Consider the following 19001-nt stretch of genomic DNA (forward strand, 5'->3'; position numbering starts at 1 on the left):
TCCCGAACCTTTCGAAAAGTCACATATCCCTGAATATTTAGCTTCCAGCTTTAAGCTCTTTGTGACATGAATCTGTAATGGCAATAAGATTATGCCCTTTAAATTCTGAGTCATTAATTTTGTTCCAGATACTACTGCATTTAAAAGCCACTAATTTTATTTGTTTACCATATTTCCCCTCTTTGACCCTCTGTGCTGATGCTTTTATATGTATATACATTCCGTCCATTCTCATTCCACGATGGGGATCATTTTCGAAATAGCTGTCCTGTAATATTTCCAAATCCTTTTGTAAACCCACATTTCCCATCTCCCAAACCTCCTCTCCATCCCATTAACTTAAAGGCTTCTCTAGAGTCCTACATATTTGATTTGCCAGTTGACTGGTCCCAGCACAACTTAAGTGAAACCCACCACACTGGAACAGCTCCCTTCCAGACCAATACTGGTACAACAACTAAAACCGATTCCACCCACATAATCATTGAGCCACATATATAATTCCTTGACTTTATTTACCCTGTTCTAGTTTTCCCATCGCTCAGGTAGTTAGCCAGGCATTATCATCTTGGAGGTTCTGCTTTGTAATTTAGCTCCTAACTGTTCAAATTCTTTCAGCAGAACCTCCTTTCTCAACCTTTCAACATTATTACTCATGTTGGATGATGACATCTGGATCCCTCAACTTCCATTCTACCTTCCTCTCCGGGTCCAAATTCTGGTACTGAGTAGCAATACAGCCTTCAAGATTAGAGTGGTGCTGGAAAAGCAAAACAGGTCAGGCATCATCTGAGAAGCAGGAAAATCAATGTTTCAGACAAAAGCCCTTCATTAGGAATACAGCCTTCATGGCTGCAGAAATCAGTAATTATTCCCCTAACTATATTGGTGCTTACCACTTCTACATTATTATTGAATGGAACCTTGTCGCATGACAAGATTGCACATCCATCCTGTAGTTCTCACTCTCATTCACATAGCTTGCAAGAACCTCATAACTGTTGGACAATTGCAGGGGCCAAAGCTCCTTAAAAAAACTACTTCTCTGTCCTCAGCCTCCCCTGCAGTCATACCAACCTGTCCCTCATCGCACAACAAATTTGAATTATCTAGTCTACAGGAATATTGCCGGGAGACTGGAGGATCGCAAATGTTGTCTGTTTGTTCAAGAGGAGTAGAGACGACCCTGGTAATGAGCCTTACTTCAGTTGTGGGTAAAGTGTTGGAAAAGGTTGCAAGATTTATGATCATCGAGAGAGGAATAAATTGATTAGGGATAGTCAGCACGGTTTTGAGAAGGGTAGGTTGTGCCTCACAAACCTTACTGAGTTCTTTGAGATGGTGACCAAACAGATGGATGAGGGTAAAGTGGTTGATGTGGTATATATGGATTTCAGTAAAGTATTTCATAAGGTTCCCCATGGTAAGCTACTGAACAAAATACAGAGGCATGGGATTGAGGGGGATTTAGAGGTTTGGATCAGAAGTTGGCTAGCTGAAAGAAGACAGAGGATAGTGGTTGATGTGAAATGTTCATCCTGAAGTTCAGTTATTAGTGGTGTACCACAAGGATCTGTATTGGGGCCACTACCTTTTGTCATTTTTATAAATGACCCAGATGAGGGCATAGAAGGACGGGTTAGTAAATTTGCAGATGACACTAAGGTCAGTGGAGTTGTGGATAGTGCTGAAGGATGTTGCAGGTTACAGAGGGACATAGATAAGCTGCAGAGCGGAGCTGAGAGGTGCCAAATGAAGTTTAATGCGGAAAAATGTGAGCTGAATCATTTTGGAAGGAGTAACAGGAATAAAAAGAGTACTGGGCTAATGATAAGATTCTTGGTAGTGTAGATGAGCAGAGAGATCTCGGTATCCATGCACATCGATCCCTGAAAGTTGCCACCCAGGTTGACAAGGTTGTCAAGAAGGCATATGGTATATTCACTTTTATTGGTAGAGGGATTGAGTTTGGAGTCATGAGGTCATGCTGCAGCTGTACAAAACTCTGGGGTGGCCACGCTTGGGAGTACTGTGTACAGTTCTGGTCACCGCATTATCGGAAGCTTTGGAAAGGATTCAGAGGAGTTTTGCTCGGATGTTGCCAGGTAAGGAGGGAAGGTCTTATGAGGAAAGGTGGAGGGACTTGAGGTTGTTTTCATTAGAGAGAAGAAGATTGAGAGGTAACTTAATTGAGACTTATAAGATAATCAGAAGGTTAGATAAGGTGGACAGTGAGAGCTTTTTTCCTAGGCTGGTGATGGCTAGCACGAGGGGACATAGATTTAAATTGAGGCATAATAAATATAGGACAGATTAGATTAGATTTAAGATTACATTCGCTACAGTGTAGAAACAGGCCCTTCGGCCCAACAAGTCCACACTGACCCTCCGAAAAGCAACCTACCCAGACCCATTCCCCTACATTCACCCCTGACTAATGCATCTAACACTACGGGCAACTTAGCTTGGCCAATTCACCTAACCTGCACATCTTTGGTCTGTGGGAGGAAACCGGAGCACCCGAAGTAACCCATGCAGACACTGGGAGAATGTGCAAACTCCACACAGACAGTTGCCTGAGGCGGGAACTGAACCCGGGTTCCTGGTGCTGTGAGGCAGCAGTGCTAACCACTGAGCCACCAATGTCAGAGGAAGTTTCTTTACTCAGAGAAAAGTAGGGATGTGGAACGCACTGCCTGCAATAGTAGTAGAGTCGCCAACTTGAAGGGCATTTAAATGGTCATTGGATGAAAATGGAATTGTGTAGGATAGATGGGCTTCAGATTGGTTCCACAGGTGGGCACAACATCAAGGGCCGACAGTCCTGTACTGCGCTGTAATGTTCTCTGTGTGCGATCAACTGTCTCGGTCTTCCCGATCTCTGATGTTTGCAACGTCCACAGTTCAAACTCCAGTTCCTGAAGCTGTAAATACTTTCTGCAGATGTGTTCACTCTGGATTACCTTGGTACCCAGCAGCTTCCACATGCTGCAGCATTTCCTGCCATCACAGTTGTATTTTATTTAATTTATTAATTATTGTAAAATCCTTGCTCTTTATACTGTAAGTACTAATTCTATACTGAACAAACTATTTTGAAAAGAGAAAAAAAATCAGAGACCTAAACACTAAGTGAAAAGACCTTATTTACCCTTTAAAGGCCAGAATAAATATTGTCTATTTCCTCTCACCAAACAGATATTTACCCTGCACTTACATCACATCACGGTTCTAATGTCACAACATCGCTTGACTCAGTGCATGTTGGACTCATGATTCATGCCTTTTACCCTCTCTCACTCACTTCTTAATTTGGAGAGACTACTTACAGTGAGCATTACTGAAAGCTCAGTACCCCAAATTCCCAGATGTACTCACTCTGCCCTTGTCTCATTCAGTTGAAGTCTGTACTCTCAATGATCATGCTCCTTACTGACTGTCAATGCATAAAATCTTTTTCTTATATGGAACTGTTGGGAGTCACTTTGGAGCTACACTAATCAACATCTTACTTGCACAAGGGATTTCAGGTATTTAAATGATACTCTGCATAAAGGAGATGGCAGTTAAATATACTTTTCTTCTTTGAGGGATGGGGCTGTACCTGTGATTGATGTGATGTTCTTCTGGGGACAATTGCACTAACCAGGCACCTTGGTTAAACACATCAGTAATCACAATTCGGAGGTGCCAGTGTTAGACTGAGGTGGATAAAGTTAAAAATCACACAACACCAGGTTATAGTCCAACAGGTTCCCAGACAGGGGACACTTCAGTAGTCCAGGACATTCAGCCTCAGACCTTCAGTTGACCATCCCTCAAGGTGGACTTTGGGACAGGCAACAACGCAAAGTAGCCGAGCAGAGGCTGATAGCCAAGTTCAGTACCCATGGGGATGGCCTCAACCGGGACCTTGGGTTCATGAGACACTGCAGGTGACCTTACTGCACTATATACTCTCTTTCACATAAACACACACACACACACACGCTCACGCAGACCCTCTCTCATACACAAGCTCTCTCTCATATGCTCAGACAGTGACAATCCACACTCACCCTCTCAGACATATACCACATTACACTCACACAAATACATCTGCACACTCTCTCACAAACACTCACACCCCCACATTCTCTCTCTCTCTCTCACACACACACACACACACACACACACACACACACACACACACACACACACACACACACACACACACAAATTTTGGGGGTGAATTTGTACTTGCAGAATTACATTTTATTTTGCTCAAAAACTCCATAAATCCATGTAAGATTCTGTACACAGGGACACAGGCAGACTTTAACCTTACCCCATCAATGCATTTTCTCAGCTGAGATGGCACCTATTGTTAAAAATATCTTGAGAAAGTAATTTTAAAAAAGTTCTGGGATTTACAAACAAAGAACCAAAACTAATATGATCATTCTAAAAAATGAAAGACTTAATCTAAATTTGTTTAATATTAAATTCCATGACACAGGATTTATAGCAACAGGATTGCAGTATCTTATGGTTCTGTTCCACCAACATCTGACGAAGAAGCAGCGCTTCAAAAGCCACTGCCTCCAAATAAACCTGTTGGACTGTAACCTGGTGTTGTGTGATTTTTATACGTCAGTAATCACAGAATTCTTCACCTGGTCCTTGTGCAGTCGCTGACTTTGGGGAATAAAAAACACAGCCCCAACCAACCTTGATCATGTCATTAGTCACAAGCTAATCAAGGTAATATCTGTGAGGATCCAAGTAGAGCTTAAAAATGTGTTGCTGGAAGAAGGATTTATGCCCGAAAAGTCAATTCTCCTACTCCTTTGATGTTGCCTGACCTGCTGCGCTTTTCCAGCAACACATTTTTAAGCTCTGATGTCCAGCATCTCCAAGTCCTCACTTTCTCCTAGAGGATCCAAGTTACCCAGGCAACATTAAAGAGTCACCAGAGGTCTACAGTTTCCAAAGACATTCCTAAATTTATCATTAACTGCACAAAATGTAGCAGAGCTGATTTCCTATCAGCTTGAACTGGAACTAAGTCAACATGCTCTTTTACTCAATGCTGCCTTCTTGGTTGATATGGGGTTGAGGTGGTGTCAAGGTTTCATTTAAGCTAGTGCATTTACAATCTCCAACTATACTTCCATGAAATGGCTTGTGATGTACACATCAAAATAAGGCCTAAGTTAAAAAGTTCACATAGAGGCATCCCATGGCACTACTTGTCAGAGCCTTTCATGTCCCAATGTATCAAGAACTTTGGTGATCTAATTTATGTCTGCTGTGAGTGATGATTACTCATGTTATTAAACATATTGTTTCTGACATTTCCTTTCTGGAACTGTTACCAAAGGATACAGCCACAGCAGGCGTTACTGTCACTGTGGGTAATGCACAAAGGTCCAGAGAAGTTGAGGAGGAACAAACATGCCAGCAGCCGCCAAACAGCCTCCACATTGAGATGTCTTCTCAGGATGTGGAGGAAGTACAAAAGGCCCAGAGTCTGATGTCCTCAATGTCAATTTCTCCAATTAAGGGAGGTGCAGTGCTGTCACTAAGTGAGGAGGTCCCAGGAACTGTCAGAGATTAGGAACATCTGCTTTAGCAGGACATGTGATCTGCAAGGGTCTCAATGACCATCCTTTCCCAGTGGTTGTCAAGGTGAAGCTACACTTACTGTGTCTGTGACTGGCTACTTCCAACTCTCCATTTGGAACCTGTATAGATCTCTCAACACACAAACACATGAAAGGTTATTATCAATGTAATTTAACATCAAGCCACTTTATCTCCTTTTTTCTGTGACAAGGTCAGTGTTGCAGCCAAGGCAGTAGATTTCATCAACATAGCTAGTTTCTCCCAAGTACAGGCCATTTTAGACTATACACACATTGAGAGCACTACATCAGAACACAGCTGACTTTAATCATAGAAAAGTTTTCCATCTGGTCAATGTCCAAATCAGCTGCAATCATCGCAACCACATTTTACACGTTTGCATTAGATACCCTAGAAGGTGCCATAATCAAGGATAACTCTCATGTTCCTGCTTCATTTCAAGGGCTAGATGCCTTACACGAATGTTGGTGGCAGACAAGACTGCTCTATGAATCCATGAGGTAACCTGCAAGCATAGACACATTGCCCCTGGTGGAAGAATGGGCTGCATCGGGGAGCAGATGACAGGCATACATGAGATGAGATTCCAAACTGTGGAATCATCTGGGAGTGGAATTGGTATCCACGCTGGACAGTGTACCACATAATCCTAGCATGAGTGCTCCACACAACTATAACAGGCAAAGAAGGGAAGTGATGAACACTGAAGAGCTGGGAGAATGGTAATCTTACGAAGATGACAACACCATGAACCAGGAGAAACATCATTCTCATTATCATAGAGCAGTGTAGATCTTCTGTAGCTTCATTCTTGTATGTGCAGTTAAAATGACAGTTAATCAGACAATAATAACATAAATACCACTATCTTGCAAATGTGCCACTAATGTATTCTCAGAAGACTTTCATTTTCCCTGCCTTTCTTCTGTGTTTATGAGTAGTCTAGGAGTCTGCTGCTGGGGTGGATGTAGATTGCCTCACTTCGGAGCCTGTCAGCATTGCAGGTGTGGGCAGACCACTCCAAGGTGCCATTCACGTCCAAAAGTACCAGACATGCTGATTGTGCACTGGCCAGATGTAGCCTCACCCTCCTCAGCTTGAACTCCATTGGGCAGAGGGTCACAGGCAGTATGGAGGTTGAGGGACTGCAGATCTCTGGAGCATCCTGAGAGGATGTTTCTGGATAGCCTGTGTGTGGTTCCTCCTCCAGCTGGGTGCCTATTGGCATCACCCTTATGAGGAGGGACACCTAGAGGAAGGTCGTAGTCCCTTATCTCTTGCTGTCTCACTATTGGTATGGACTACCAATGGTTAAAGTGAGGGAGTCTGCAGGTATCTCCACCAGCCAATGAGCATTCAGCTGGACCTGGCTGCGCATGAAAACTCCAACCTGTCCATAGAGATAGCTGACATATGCATGCTGGAGCCAGGATGGTTTGCATTGCTCCTCCAAACATTTATCCAGTTTTGTAAGCTTCTCCAACTAAGCTTCTTGTTGATCCTGTAGCTTTTTGTGAATTTTAATGACGTTGTTAATAGCTAACACCATAGAGTCCTCTCTGCTTGCGACTGAGCAGTCAATGACTGCCAGACACGTGTGAAGACGTGCCAGTGAAATGCTCACCAAATGTGTTCCTGACACTAAGCTAGCTAAAGTACCAATCAAGGTGCCAGTATCTGAGCTGGTGGAGGTTGCAGGAAACATTCTTGTCAGTGCTTGCTCTGAGAGGTCTGTGACCTCTTGCTCAGAGGTGGAAGACAGAGTAATAACCTGAGGGGCTGGTCTCTTCATACTGGAGACTATATAAATGCCACCTTGCATAAATAATCCAGAAAGGGAGGGAGTCATGAAATAGGGCTAGGGATTAGGCATGTTAAGAATGTATTTGCCGTGGTTGCAATGGGAGAGTAGCGTATCATATAGCAATGAATCTTATTTGATGACTGGAACATGGAGGTCTCAGCATCCCTGCATGTGTGGTCATGGTTCTCTCCCATTAAGGCAAGATATTTATCCTCTTGGAGGGGTGAACGTGGACACCTCATCACTAGTCTTGGCCCTTTCTGACTTATTGTGGACCATTCTGTTCCGGATTGAGTCAAAAAGAGAGATTGAGTGAGACTGGAGTAGCTGGCACAGCTATTAACATTGATGCAGGAAAGGTGTCCCAAGTGAGTGAGCAGGAAATGCAGAAGCATACAAGGTTTGTAATTTGGGGGAATGAGGTTGTTAAGAGCATTTGCGAGAAGATGTTGTATGAAAGGAGGTATTGCAAGAGTAGAATTAGAGAGTGTAAGGTCCCAGATAGATGGTGGTGGCGGTGAAGTTTTTGTGAAGTGCAGAAGGTCACTGAGCTATCTACAGCATTGCTGCACATTTCTTGGGGCCATGGACATCACACTGGCACATGTGGCAATGACAAAGGCTGTTGCTCTAGTCACCTCTGGCAGTTCTGACAAAAGAGGATGATCTTCTTGTGAAATAACCATCTACCAGGACATCCAGATCCCTGTTGGCAAAGCAAGGTGCTATTGGCTATCTGTGGGGAAATTCTTCACATAATGCAACTCTGACTGGCTCCTCCTGAAAACCAATGTTTGAACTGGTGCACAGCTGGAATTTAAATAGGTGCCACGAGCAGCAAACACAGAAGGTTCCAGCAACAGTGAGCACTTCTGCTGTTGGTGAATGCAAGGTAGAGGGAAAAGCCCCTTGGAGGTGTGGTCCATACATAAAGGGTGAGCAAGGTAAAACTGCACTAGAAAATTCATTAGAGCTCATAGAGAGACACCTACTGTGAAATTAATGCTTAGCCAAACTTTGAGAAAAAGTCAACCAAAGTCAAGGAATGAAGAGTTTTTTTCTTAGTATAAGCAATGACAAGTGTGATATCGCAGGAATCAGTGCTTGGCCTTTAGCTACTCACAACGCGTTTATATCAATGATTTGGATGAGGGAATCAAATGTAATATTTCCAGATATGCTGATGACATAAAACCAGATAGGATTGAGAGTGGTGGGGAGGATTTAAAGAGCCTACAGCAATTTAGATAAGTTGAGTGAGTGGGCAAATGAACAGCAGAAACAGAATGAGGTGGATAAGAGTGATGTTGTCCATTTCAATGGCTGCATATTATTTAAATAGTAGCAGACTGGGAAGTGTTGATGTACAAAGGGATCTGGGTATTCCTGTACACTTTCTCAGAAGGCTAAGGAAATTCAGCATGTCCGTAATGATTCTTACAATTTTTATAGATGCATCATTGAAAGCATCCTATCTGGATGCATCACAGCTTGGTAATGGCAGCTGCTCTGCCCAAGAACACAAGAAATTAGAGAGACTTGTGAACACAGCCCAGTATGTCATGAAAATGAGCCTTCCATCGTCTTCTGCTACACTTCCTGTTTCCTCATGAAAGCAGCCAACATAATCAAAGACCACTCTAACCCTGGTTAGTCTCTCTTCCAGTTGGCAAAAAATACAAAAGTTTGAAAACACGTACCAACAGATTCAAGAACAGCTTCTTCCCCACTATCATCAGATTTATGAACAGACCCTTCATACATTAGCATTCATCTTTCTCCACACCTTCTCTGTAGCTGCAACACCATATTCTGCAATCTACTCTATTACCCTGTTTACATATGTAAGATTTGGCTGGTTAGCACACAAAACAATATTCTTCACTGTATCTTGTACATGTGACAATAATGAATCAAATCAAATCAAATATGAAGGTGCAGGAAACAGTTAGGAAAACAAATGGTACGTCAGTGTTCATTGCAAGAGGACTTGAGTAGGGCATGAGAAAGCCTTACTGCAGCCAAGCAGAACCTTGGTGAAACCACATCTGGAGTATGATATGCAGTTTTTCATTGAAGGAGTGCAGCAAAGGTTCACCAGATTGATTCCTGTGATAGATGGTTTGTTTCTGAAAACAGATTAGGAGTTTAGAAGAAATGAGAAGGGTTTCAAACTTTCTTTAGGGCTGGATAATATTTCCCCTGGCCAGGAAATCCAAAACAACAGTTTCATGATACGTTTGAGCCATTTTGGATTGGAAGGAGAAATTTCTTCATTCACCTGGTGGTGAACATGCAGAACTTTCTACCATCAAAGGAATTGGAGGCCAAAATACTAAAAATATTTAATAGACAAATAAATTTCTAGAGGCTAGGGGTGTCAAGGAGTATGAGTGAGTGAGCAGAAGTATGGTATTAAGATAGAGAATTAGCCATGATCAAAAGAATAACAATGAATGGCCTGCTCTTGCATCTATTTTCTATGTTTATAATAGAGTCCTGTATCAATGACATTGCAATTCAGATACAATACCCATTATTGCTTACTTAACCCATTCCTCGATAATACTATTTTCAGTGTACAGTCTTTGGTCCGTACAGAAAAACAACATTCACACAAATTAGCATTTGCATAACTATATCTATAAATGTCAGCCCTTGATCTTGTTACTTACATCACCAAGGCAGTCTTCCCTTTCCATGTATTTCTTCACATAAAACCAGATGCGGCTCTTGGTGAGCAGGTTTCCCCCTGTTGCTTGTTCAAACTTCTCATAGCTGCCATATTTCTTCAGCGCCATTTTCATTATTTTTATTGCCTATTGAAGAAAGAAGATTCTTTGACATAGATTTGTCAAAAATGGAACAGAATATGCAAGAAAATGGTTTCTTCTACCTCAGAGACAAAACGTCAAAGTCTTACAGTTACCTGGTAAATGAAGCATGCATACCGACAAGAAAGCATTTCACTGAGTTTCAATTTTTTAACTCAATAATTACCACTTTATGCCCAAGCTAGGCAATAACAATGTAGGCTGAAGGCTGTTGATACATCAACCACCCTCTTTCGTTTCTGCACGATATTCAAAAATGTTTCAGTTTTGAATTGCAATTATTGTTGGAATATAGGGAAACAGTCAACTTGTTTTCATCAAAATCCTACAAACAGGAATGAGATAAATAACCAGTTAGCAGCCCTTTGGCAACATTGATTAATGAGCAACCCAAGGAGAAGCAAAGTGTGATATAAATAAAAGCTCTTTCATGACAGAGATTTCAAATTTTTTATATTTTATGCACTTTAAGTCACTACATAATAATTTCTAAGGGGCCCTAATGGATTGCTTGCAGCCAAAAGAGGATATTTATAATGGGAAAACTATCTCTTATTTTCTCCATCTTTTTCACTGTAGATTCTAATAGGAAAGTGCTATTTCAAAAATTAAGGATTGGGAAATGAAATATTGTGTTTTTTGAAGCAGGCTACCAATGCTCACTGTAAGTGCTTTTTACACTGCTGCTTGCTAAAGCAGCAGGGGAGGTTACTTTGGGTGGGGTTGGAGCCAGGAGGTTTGCACTAAAGGAGATTTGTCTGGCGACAAGTAGCTAATTGGTCTGTAGAATAATAACAAGGTTTTGACAACAAAGGCTTTCTGCTGGCCAATCACCAGATGATTTGCTCTCGGTAGGCGAACAGTTATAGATGTGAATAAAATGGGTAGGACCTTTCTGACCTCTGGGAAGGGAGGTGTTGTCCTTCTCTCTGCAATATAATATATCTAAAGCCTGAAGAATACCCATTTCCATCACCAATTGCTGAAAGCTGTGGGTTTTAACCAAGAAGTCAGAGACTTTACAAGTTATGAACCAGTCAGTCTGTACTTTTGTGCAAGCAAGTGAAAGTACCTAAAGAAAAGTGATTGAGATGCAGCAAGTCCTGGAAATTTCAGTGAATATTTCAGACAGAGACCATTAACTACCTTATTAGTTTTTCCCTCCAATCATACCAGCCAGCAACACTTCCTCTGGTAGCTCATTCCACAGACGCACAACTCTGTGTGAACATCTTTCCCATTTCACCCTAAACCTATGCCCTCTAGTTCTGGACTCCCCGACACCAGGGAAAAGACTTTGCCTATTTACCCTATCCATGCCCCTCATGATTTTGTAAACCTCTATAAGGTCACCCCTCAGCCTCCAACGCTCCAGGGAAAACAACCCCAGCCTATTCAGCCTCTCTCTATAGCTCAAATCCTCCAACCCTGGTGTCATCCTTGTAAATCTTTTCTGAACCCCTTCAAGTTTCACAACATCTTTCCGATAAGAAGGAGACCAGAATTGCATGCAATATACAGTTGCCTAACCAATGTCCTGTACAGCCGCAACATGACCTCCCAACTCCTGTACTCAATACTCTGACCAATAAAGGAAAGCATACCAAATGCCTTCTTCACTATTCTATCTACCTGCTACTCCACTTTCAAGGACCTATGAACCTGCACTCCAAGGTGTCTTTGTTCAGCACACTCCCCAGGACCCTACCATTAAGTGTATAAGTCCTGCGCTGATTTGCTTTTCCAAATACCTTGCTGAACTTTGAGAGGCCCTATTCTATCCCTAGTTAACCTTTGTCCTTAATGTATTTATAGAATCCCTTTGAATGCTCCTTAACCTTATTTGCCAAAGTTATCTCATGTCCCCTTTCTGCCCTACTCTTGAGTATACTCCTACTGCCTTTATATACTAAGGATTCACTTGATCTTTGCTGTCCATATCTGACATATGCTTCCTTCTTTTTCTTAACCAAAACCTAAATTTCTCTCATCATCCAGTATAGCCTACACCTACCAGCCTTTCACCCTAACAGGAATATACCTGTCTCTGGACTCTTGTTATCTCATTTTTAAAGGCTTCCCATTTTCCAGCTGTCCCTGTACCTGCGAACATCTGCCACCCCCCCTCCCCCAACCAACTTTTGAAAGTTCTTGCCTAATAATGTCAAAATTGGCTTCCTCCAATTTAGAACTTCAAGCTTTAGATCCGGTCTATCCTTTTCAATCATTATATTAAAAAATTAATAGAATTATGGTCGCTGGCCCCAAAATGCTCCCCCACTGACACCTCAGATGCCTGCCCTGCCTTATTTCCCAAGAGTAGGTCAAGTTTTGTACTTCTCTAGTAGGTACACACACATACAGTTTATGCCAAAAAGGCCTGTAGGACTCTTTGACTCTAAGGTATAGTAATGTTATTAAATCACTGCTAGCAACATGGTAACAGTCATTAGGTCAAATCTCAACTATAAAACTGAACTCTGGCATTTTGTAGACTGGCACCAGAGAAAGCAAGTTACCATGAAGTTGTAAAAACACAGTTTCTTTAATGGAAGGGAGCCTGCCAGACAAATTTGGTTTAGACTACACAGGATTCCAGTTACCTCCCAAAATAGGTAGTGTGGTGGACAGTGAAGATGATTATCTCAGTGTACAACGGAACCTTGATAAGATGGATGGCAGGTGGAGTTTCATTGTGAGATAAATGTGAGGCATTTTGGTCAGGCAAACCAGGGCAATACAATACGTATACGTATACAATAGGTGTTTGGCATATTTGGCTTCATTAGTCAAGAGTTGGGACATTGGTGAGGCCACTTCCAGAATACTGAATACAATTCCTGTAATCCTTTTATAGGAAAGATGTTGTTAAACTTGAGAGGGTTCAGAAAAGATTGACAAGGATATTGCCAGAACTGGAGGGTTTGATCTGTAGGGAGAGGCTCAAGAGGCTGAATACGCTGGGGCTATTTTCTCTGGAGCATTAGATGTTGAGGGGTGACGTTATAGAGGTTGAGAGAATTATAGGAGGCTTAGATTGGGTGAATAGCAAAAGTCTTTATTCTAGGGCAGGGGAGTCCAATACTTGAAGGTGCGGGTTTAAGCCAAGAGAAGAAAGATTTAAAAAGGACCTGAGGGGCATCTTTTTCATACAAGGGTAGTGCATGTATGGAACGAGCTGCCAGAAGTGGGAGAGGCAGATATTGTTAGAACATTTAAAAGGTTTCTGGACGGGTACATGGATAACAAGATTTTTTGAGGGATATAGGCCAAATGCTGGCAAATGGGACTAGATTAGATTGGGGATGTCTGGCAGAAAGGTTAGACCAAAGGGTGTATTTTCATGCTATTTGACTGTATGACTATGTATTTGAACCTTAAAAAATTCAGTTATGAAAGTAACATGACATTTTAATTAGTAAATCCTGCTGGCTCTGTCCATACCCAAGAACAACTGTTCAGAGTCACAGGTTCACTCAAGAGGAGGTTCTGCAAATTAGAATTTATGTGGGAGCTTTTCCAAACTTAGTGAGGTCTAACTGAACGGTATTTGTCAGAATAGCTCCATCTAGTGATGATTAGTGAGCAGGAATACAGTAGTCATTTTGAACTTGATCATATCTAATTACAGGTTTCAGTACAATTACTGCAATAGAAAAAATATGAATTGCTAGATAGCAATAAAGCTCAATCTTGCTTGCAATGTGCTAGGTAGTCAATATACGATCATGAAGCAATTAATCCATCTCTATCAGGTAGTTCACAAAGGAAAATCACAGCTTTGGTAACTATAGATCTAGTCACCTGTTCCAGTTTAATTTAAGAAATTACTATATTTAATGTTGTATTCTAATAAGTTGTTTTCTGAATCTAATTTGCATTTAAAGACAAAACTATTCTTTAAACCTCTAAAGAAAAATAAAATAACTAAATCTCTGATTTTTTTTTAAAAACTTACAGCTTTGTTTGTTGTCCATTCTTAATTCCCTTGAACTGAGTGACTTGCAAAGGCCATTTCAAAGGATAGTTAAAAATCAACCATTTTTCAGTGGATCTAGATTCACATATAGGCCAGACCAAGTAAGAACAACAGATTGTCTTCTCCAAAAGGACTTACATGAACCAGGTAGTTTTTTTTGACAATTGACAATTGTTCAATGGTCACTATTGAGGTAGATTTTTTTGATAAAAAAGAAGTCCAGGTTTTATTGAATTAAAATTTCACCATCTGTCATGGTGGGTTTCAAATCCATATCCCCAGAGCATTGCAGAGTGCACTGCAGTACCATACAGTGACTTTCCATTATGCATGTTTAAGCCTTCTATGTTTTGTGCAGCAATAAACAGCATTTTTCTTGCCAAATGTATGAAAATATTCCTTTAAAAAGAACTATGCAATGAGTTAACACCTCATGGATTGCTTGTTTTGTGACAAGTCTAATGCAGAATCAGAAGGAAAAAGAATTTGGATAACACCTGTTTTACTGCAATGTCGTTAATATGTATTCATTCTCCCATTTCATTTCTATGTGATTTCCATTGCTCATTCTCTTCATTAATCTCTATTCTTAAGATGCCCCTTAAAAGCTACATCCATCATGGAATGGTTACAGCACCAAAAGTGCATCATTCTGTGCATGTGTTGGCTCCTTGCAAGAGCTGTTCAGCTAGTTCCATAGTCTGCCTTTTACTGTAGCCATGAAAATGTTCCTTCCTCAGGCATTTTTCAATTCCATGTTCCCAGGTTAAAATTAAAATCAAAGTTCCCTTTAAATCTTGGAATTCTTAAGGAAGGAGACCAGGACTGTACACAGTACTTGCGTTGTGATCTAAAGTGAATTGCAAACCTTCCATAATTTATACCATCATAAAAGTACATGCATATGCATTCCTAATTAGTTACTGTAGTTGCATGCTAACTTTCTAATTTAATTGCAAGATATCCAGCTCCCATTGTACTACACCATTCTCTTACCATTTAAATATTTTGCTTTTCTATTCTCACCACTAAAATGGGCAACCTTACATTATAGGTTCCTACACTATACTGCATCTATTAACTTTTTAGCCACTACAGTCATAGTGTTGTACAACACTAAACAGACGCTTTGGTCCAACTCATCCATGCTGACCAGGTTTACTAAACTAGACTGGTTCCATTTTCCTGGATTTAGCCCATATTCCTCCAAACCTTTTGTTTATTCATTACCTGTCCAAATATCTTTTAAATGTTGTAACCGTACCTGCATCTATCACTTCCTCTGGTAGTTCATTCCACATATGTGCCATCCTGTGTGGAAAATGCTACCCATTAGAGTCTCTTTTAAATCTTCCCTCTTATTTTAAACCTATACCCTATAGTTCTGGACTCTTTATCCTGGAAAAAAGACCTTGGCTATTCACACTGTCCATGCCCCTCATGATTTTATAAACCTCTAGAAGATTACCGCTCAGCCTCTGATGCTTCAATTAAAATAGCCCCAGTATATTCAGCCTCTCCCAAACCCTCCAACTGTGGCAAAATGCTTGTAAACTTTTTCTGGATCCTTTCAGGTTTCATCACATCTTACATATAGCAGCGAGACCAGAATTGAACACAGTATTCCAAAAGTGGCCTAACCAATATCCTTTACAGATGCAGCATGACCTCCCAACTCATATTTAATGCACTGACCAATAAAGGAAAACATACCAGGTTAGCGCAACATCGAGGGCCGAAGGGCCTGTTCTGCGCTGTATTGTTCTATGTTCTATATCAAATGCTTCTTCACCTGCAACTTCACTTTCAAGAACTATGAACCTGCACTCCAAGGACTCTTTATTCAGCAACACTCCACAGGACCTTACCGTGGAGTTGGGAGTACAAGTCCTGCTCTAATTTGCTTTTCCAAAATACAGCACCTCACATTTATCTAAATTAAACGCCATCCGCCACTTCTTGCCCATCTGATCAAGGTCCCATTATACTCAGAGATAATCTTCTTCATTGTCCATAACAGCACCTATTTTAGTGTCATCTACTAAGTTACTAACCACACTTCTTATATTCATATCCAAATCATTTACATAAATAACAAAAAGGTGCGGACCCAACACCAATTCTTGTGGCACCTTGCTAGTCACAGGACTCCAGTCCAAAAAACAACCTTCCGCCACCACTCTGTCTCCCACCTTCAAGCCAATTTTGTATCCAAACGGCTAGCTCTCCCTTGATTCCATGTGATTTAATCTTGCTAACTAGTCTACAATCAAAATCTTGTTGAATGCATTGCTGAAGTCCACAGAGACAATGTCAACCAAAGAAAATGCATGCAGTTTTTCTATCGTTATCCCAATGTTACATGAATGAAATCTGCACACTTCCAGCCATTTTGACTAGACATTCACGATGATGAGGAACATTGAGCTCATGAAAGGAGTGGTGTAGTCGACAAGTAACCAAGTGCAGGTTTACCCAGCCATTCCCACAAATGGGGGAGTTACTGGCAATAATATTTGTCCTTATTGGCAGTCTGGGCACTGCCCCTGAGCGCAGCTATGTCTGCATTCAATCCTGGCCACGATATAATTTCTTGCTAACATGTTCATTTTGGAAATGCCTAGATGACCCTGGTGAAGTTCAGCCAATATTTGGCAGCGACCTTTGCTCGGGGCAATCACTCATTCCCCATAATAAAATGCCAGCCTCTACTGTGATCTGGTCTCTCAGTTGCAAAAATGTTTCGATTCTGATTATGACGGTCCTTTGGTTTCCCTCATCACCACCAGGTGTTTCAGTTTTTCCAAGATCGGATCTTCCTTCATCGAAAGTCTGATATTGTCAGCTGTGACTGGAAATATGTCCAGAAATAATTATGAACTCTTCCAGTGGTGGTAGCACCTGTGATGTATTTGCCAGTGAGTGGTGGCTGAATGCATCTGCATTCACTACTTGGCCTCCCTGACAATGTTCCAACTTATAATTATACAAACTTAGAGTTATAGCCCACCGCCAAGTTTGGCCTGAAGCTATGGGCAGCAGCACGTTTTGTCCTCTTTGAGTGGCTGTAGCTGGGGTTTATGGTCCGTTATTATCACAAATTTATGTCCATTGGTGCAACATCCCAATTCCAGATATGACTGCCAAACCTTCCTTCTCTATCTGAGTGTATTTTTGGTCTGCATTAGCCAAAGTCCAAGATGCACATGCTATTGGATATTTCTCTCCACTGGACTGCCCATGAGCTAATGCTACCCGAAGCCGTATGGAAGGCGTTCCATGTCAATACCAAATCTCGCTTGGGATCATAGTGTGCCAACACCTTAGAGGAGGACAGCTGTTTCTTCTTCCCTGAAAGCAATGGCTTGGCCAGGCAACCATTTCCAAGGCTGACCCTTTTTAAAGAGTTGATGTAAAGGTGCCAGGATGGAGGCCAGGTTATGTATGAACCTTCTGTAATAATTCACCAGCCCAAAGAAAGATTGAAGCTCTGGTACGAACAAAGAAGCCAAGGCACCTTTGTTTGCCCTCACTATATCTTCTGAGTGTACCCTGGTCTTGTCGACGCGATAGTAGAAGTAGATCATTTGGTGTGCCTGGAAAGCCTGTTTTTTTTTTCCTTTCTAAGGCATACAGTAGCCTGGTAGAAATGTCTATGGGCAATGTCTAAGTTCCCTAAATACTCCTTTTTGGTCTTCCTTGTTATCAGCAGGTCATCTAGTTAAGTGGTGATCTTGGGTAGACCTTGCAAAATCTCCATCGTCCACTGAAAAACTGCACAGGCTGATGATATCCCAATGGCAGTGAGGCTATGCAATTGCCTTCACCCAAGTTGTGTATCCCAAACACAGTCAGAGTGTCAAGGGTGTCCACTTCCATCGGAACACTCTGCAACTCTTTGTTGGCTACATAGAGCAGTCCATCTTCCGTAATTACACTGGCACCACTCCCCACCTCTTCCTCCGCTACATTGATGACTGCATTGGCGCCACCTCGTGCTCCCGCGAGGAGGTTGAGCAATTCATCAACTTCACCAACACATTCCACCCTGACCTTAAATTTACCTGGACCATCTCTGACACCTCCCTCATTTTCCTGGACCTCTCCATCTCCATTAATGACGACCGACTTGACATAGACATTTTTTTTACAAACTGACTGACTCCCACAGCTACCTGGATTACACCTCTTCCCACACTACCTCCTGCAAAAATGCCATCCCGTATTCCCAAATCCTCCGCCTCCACCGTATCTGCTCCCAGGAGGACCAGTTCCACCACAGAACACACTAGATGGCCTCCTTCTTCAGAGACCGCAATTTCCCTTCCCACATGGTTAAAGATGCCCTCCAATGCATCTCGCCCACATTTTGCACCTCCACCCTCAGACCCCACCCCTCCAACCATAACAAGTACAGAACACCCCTGGTGCTCACCTTCCACTCTACCAACCTTCGCATAAACCAAATCATCTGCCGACATTTCTGCCACCTCCAAACGGACCCCACCACCAGGGATATATTTCCCTCCCCACCCCTTTCCGCCTTCCGCAAAGACCATTCCCTGCATGACTACCTGGTCAGGTCCATGCCCCCCCTACAACTCACCGTCCCATCCTGGCACCTTCCCCTGCCACTGCAGGAATTGCAAAACCTGCACCCACACCTCCACCCTCCATCCAAGGCCCTAAAGGAGCTTTCCACATTCATCAAAGTTTTACCTGCACATCCACCAATATCATTTATTGTATCCGTTGC

The 19001-nt window shown here is 41.9% G+C and overlaps 1 protein-coding gene across 1 annotated transcript in view; it reads right to left on the reverse strand.

Moving 5' to 3' along the window:
• matcap2 (microtubule associated tyrosine carboxypeptidase 2) overlaps positions 1–19001 on the reverse strand; it is a 45881-nt gene that overhangs the window by 17121 nt on the left and 9759 nt on the right. The window contains exon 3 of the mRNA XM_060850036.1: positions 10108–10251. Within this exon, the coding sequence (XP_060706019.1) occupies positions 10108–10251 (144 nt within the window). The remainder of the gene's footprint in view (positions 1–10107; positions 10252–19001) is intronic.

The sequence above is a fragment of the Hemiscyllium ocellatum genome, chromosome 34, assembly GCF_020745735.1.
Source record: "Hemiscyllium ocellatum isolate sHemOce1 chromosome 34, sHemOce1.pat.X.cur, whole genome shotgun sequence".
In the NCBI taxonomy this organism is placed as follows: Eukaryota; Metazoa; Chordata; class Chondrichthyes; order Orectolobiformes; family Hemiscylliidae; genus Hemiscyllium; species Hemiscyllium ocellatum.